The following is a 3,852-nucleotide window of genomic DNA, read 5'->3' as shown; positions in this document are numbered from 1 at the left end:
TTTTTATTGCTACACTGCTCTCTTGAGGTTGACCTGTACCCTGCTAATGTGCTCAGAGCAGAGTTCAACAAAAAGAGGAGAATGTTACAATGTCCTGATTCCTGCTGAACTGTTTGGCATGTTTAGTTATATCTTGTCTATATATTCCTGTAGATGCATGGCTATCAGAGTGAACCCACAATTCCCAGGAATGAGAGTCCACTGCTGTATTGGAAAAGCAACATGTCTCTCTTCCCTGCAGTAGCCAATGTGGCACGCAAGTACCTCTGGGCTCCATGTACATATGGACAGTGAACATCTTTTCAACAGCTCATGTTATCAATGAAGAGAGAAATAAAATCTTATGCGAGAAAGCAGAAATGCTTCTCTTTGTAAACCCCCCCCCGACACTTATGAAGTAGGCCTAGATTCTCAGATAGAGAGATAGGTAGAATCATCATTTCAATGTTAAATAATGTTACATGTGGAACGTGAAATGGACTTGATTTTTTGCACTTAGCATCGAGTGTTGTTTCTGGTCGCCTGGTGGAAACACTGTTTCAGTGCTTGGGATATTTACTTTAGAGAACATCAGAATGTGTATGTTCAGACTACACTATCTGTTATACATATTCTTAAGTTTGATAATGTGTTGAATATGAGTTGATATTTTTTATTGACCCAATAGTTTCAAGTTACTAAACTTAAAACATGTTTGCACTTTAATAGACACTACTGTCTGTTTGCCATTAATATTGGCACATTTATTTTTCAAATTTACAGTATGTACAAAGTATGAGTATCATAGAAAGTATTCTGTATTCTGTAAATACTGGTTATCTGCCGTAATTGCATGTTAAAATCGGTTATCAATATCACCCAAAAATGTGGTGCATCCTAATATAAATTCCTAAGATGACAGAAACCATCTTTGGGAATAATGTTTATAACTTTTTCTTTTGAATAAGTTGTGCAGCCCAGACAGGCAGTCCTGTAATACACTCAAAAAAGCATTTGCAGATCCCACGCAGGAAGAAGATCTGTGAAGCTCAAATAAAACAGCATCAGAAATGGATATCTCCTGACTGAGATGTTCACTGTCACAAACACACCAAAGATGTTACTCTTATCAGACAGACCTGCAGAGAGAAAGAATAGTCAACAAGGAGTCAACAGTTCACTTGACTTCATGCCCTTCTACAGATTAAGAGCTTTTCTGATAGATGAGCAGATTATTCAGATGTTTTAAAGGTTTGAACTGGGTCAAATGTCAGGTATTTTACAGATTTGAATGAATCATGAAACGGGAGGTACAAAACTTTGTAATTTATTAATTTATCTTCACCAACCTTTTGTCACACCTGTTAGATTACAGAGACCTCATATTAGAGATATCATCACATTGTTTAGTTTTCAGTGTGAACAACATTTTATCATTTGACTTCTACGTCCTTTTGTACAAAAATCAGCAGGGAGGGAAAACACAGAAATACTTTTTTTTTCTCACCAATTTCCTTTCCTCATCCTTCCACAGCTTCTCTACAGTATGTTGGCCTCACAGGAGCCAGGCTGCAGGATCTGAAGAGTAACAATATGTTTAACTGTTCTTCTGAACCAGGGGTAAAACAAGGCATAAACCACAGGGTTTAGACAAGAGTTAAAAAAGTACAGATACATAATAAAGTATTGAGTTGAAAGGCTCATGGATTCATGTCCTCCAAAAGTTACAAAGTAATTTGGCATGAAACACATTAGAAACACAACTACCAAAACACCAAGAGTCCTGGCTGCTTTCAGCTCAGATTTCTTTGCTGTTTTAGTCACTGAACTCTGCTTTGTGACAGCTGTAATGTGAGAGCGCATGGCACGAGCTTGAGACACAGCCACAACAAAGACTCTCGTATATAAAACTATGATTGTGGTAACAGGAACAATAAAGTTTAAAACAAGCTGAAGATCAGCGGCAGTGTTATCCGCTAAACTTCCACAATATCCATAGCAGTAATAAATGTCTTCTTCTTGTTGATTAAGATGTAAATTAAAGTAATAACTATTGTAGACAACAGAACAGAACCATAAGAGACAAACACAGACTCTAACTCTATTCACAGTGATTCTGGTGGTGTAATGCAGAGGGTCACAAATAGCCACATAGCGGTCAACTGATATGAGCACCATGTTTACAACTGAGGCAGAGTTAGTGATGTTGGACACAAACCTATGAAGAGAACACAAAAGGTGACCAAAAAACCAGCAATGTGCTGTTTGTAGTGTTTCTACGGGCATCACCAGGAGGCCCACAAGGAAATCTGAGACAGCCAGAGAGAGGAGGAGGATGTTGGTGGGTGTGTATAGCTGCCTGGAGGAAAAGAGAAAAACATCATTCTACAAAACACTCCTCATAACAAAATGACCAAAAAAACTTCCAACTATTCATAAAAACAGATTTATGCAATTGTATGTTTTCTGATCAGCAACACATACAGTGAACATATCTGAGTGCAGATGTTATAAGTTACAATATAGAGGATTTTTGTGTTAACGTGCAGTCAGGAATACAGAAAACAAGACTAGTGTTAGAGGAGCAACATTATTCAGTAGCAGTTCAAAGACAATTCTTCTTAATCTACAGCAGTTCTTCACACGTGTAAAGTAATAAACCTGTAAAGAGAAACAAAAAAGTTCATCTCTGCCTGAAGTGGGAGACTGAGATGATGATGAGCAGGTTGAGGGAAGCAGTGAGCACAGAGATGGAGTACAGTGTAATGTCAATGAGCAATGTTTCAGCCAAAGCAGGCGGTGGGATCCAGCAGGTGATATTGGGGAATTCTGGGAAACAGGGCACCCAATCATCCCCAACCTCCATCTTCAGAGATCTGCAGCTCTGGCAGCTCTCTGAACAAAACTGAGTCTCATCATCTACCTCTCTCACATTCTCATAATTTCACCCCTCCTTTTCCCCTCTGTGGATTTTGTCCCTTCCCTCCTCACTTTGACACACAATCATCGTCATCACTTTCTGAAACTGAAAAGTTAAAGATAAATGAAGTAATGGCCTTTTATCCTGACAAACACTGATCTATGGAGAGATGAGTCTCTACAGTTTACTTTTTGCTCTGCTCATCGTGTCAAACCAGAAAAGTTACATCAACTTTGTCTCATTAAACTTGCTGAAGGCTTTGTTCTTTGTTTTTTACTACCATATGATGTTTAACTGTGGTCGTTCACTAGTACCTTGGGTTTCTGTGTTTCTTAAGTTAGGATATCACCATATGTGGTCTCATATTATCTTTTCCTATATTTTTCTGTGATTTGGTAACAAGTGTTATCTCACCGACATATTTGCCGAAATAAAGTCTTTGTCCAAGACAAAACCACTGTTTAAATCAAATATTTCCACGGAATGGTGAAGAACATGTATAAAACCGTATAAACGGACAGGGTGTAGACTATGACGCAGCTGTACATATGTCAGGGTCTCTCTCTAGCCCTCAACCTGAAAGAACTCGTTAGATTTTTGGGAAGAAAGGAGAGGTTTGGTCCGAGAGTGGCCTCGCTGTGTCACCACGAAGCATCAAGCAAGTGGGGTGAACCCACAGGGCAGACAGCTCACACACTCTCTGAGCTGAGGTCAATGCTAGCAGCATAGCTGTCTTGAATGTCAGCACCTTCAGAGAGGAGTGCTCCAGGGGCTCAAAGGGATCCCTCACCAAGGCCTCAAGCAAGGCCTATTATAAAAACACACAATAAGGTATTCAAAATGTTTTATTATTTAACTACACTGAGTTATAATACGGGTGCATCTCAATGAATTAGAATATCATGGAAAGTCCATTTCCAGTAAGTAGTATATTAATGGTATATTTGCGCGTG

General features: G+C 39.0%; 1 protein-coding gene across 1 annotated transcript; it reads right to left on the bottom strand.

Annotated features, from left to right (window-relative positions):
- Nucleotides 1–1,410: 1,410 nt before the first annotated feature.
- On the bottom strand, nt 1,411–2,845 carry LOC131974194 (trace amine-associated receptor 13c-like). Its single transcript, XM_059336406.1, has 2 exons — nt 2,673–2,845; nt 1,411–2,338 (listed from the first exon to the last, which is right to left on the bottom strand). The coding sequence occupies exons 1-2, from the start codon at nt 2,843–2,845 to the stop codon at nt 1,519–1,521; spliced, it is 993 nt and encodes a 330-aa protein (XP_059192389.1). The 3' UTR covers nt 1,411–1,518.
- Between the last annotated feature and the right edge of the window lie 1,007 nt (nt 2,846–3,852).

Source organism: Centropristis striata, chromosome 7 (assembly GCF_030273125.1).
Source record: "Centropristis striata isolate RG_2023a ecotype Rhode Island chromosome 7, C.striata_1.0, whole genome shotgun sequence".
Lineage (NCBI taxonomy): Eukaryota > Metazoa > Chordata > Actinopteri > Perciformes > Serranidae > Centropristis > Centropristis striata.
This window is presented reverse-complemented; position numbering and strand designations above follow the sequence as displayed.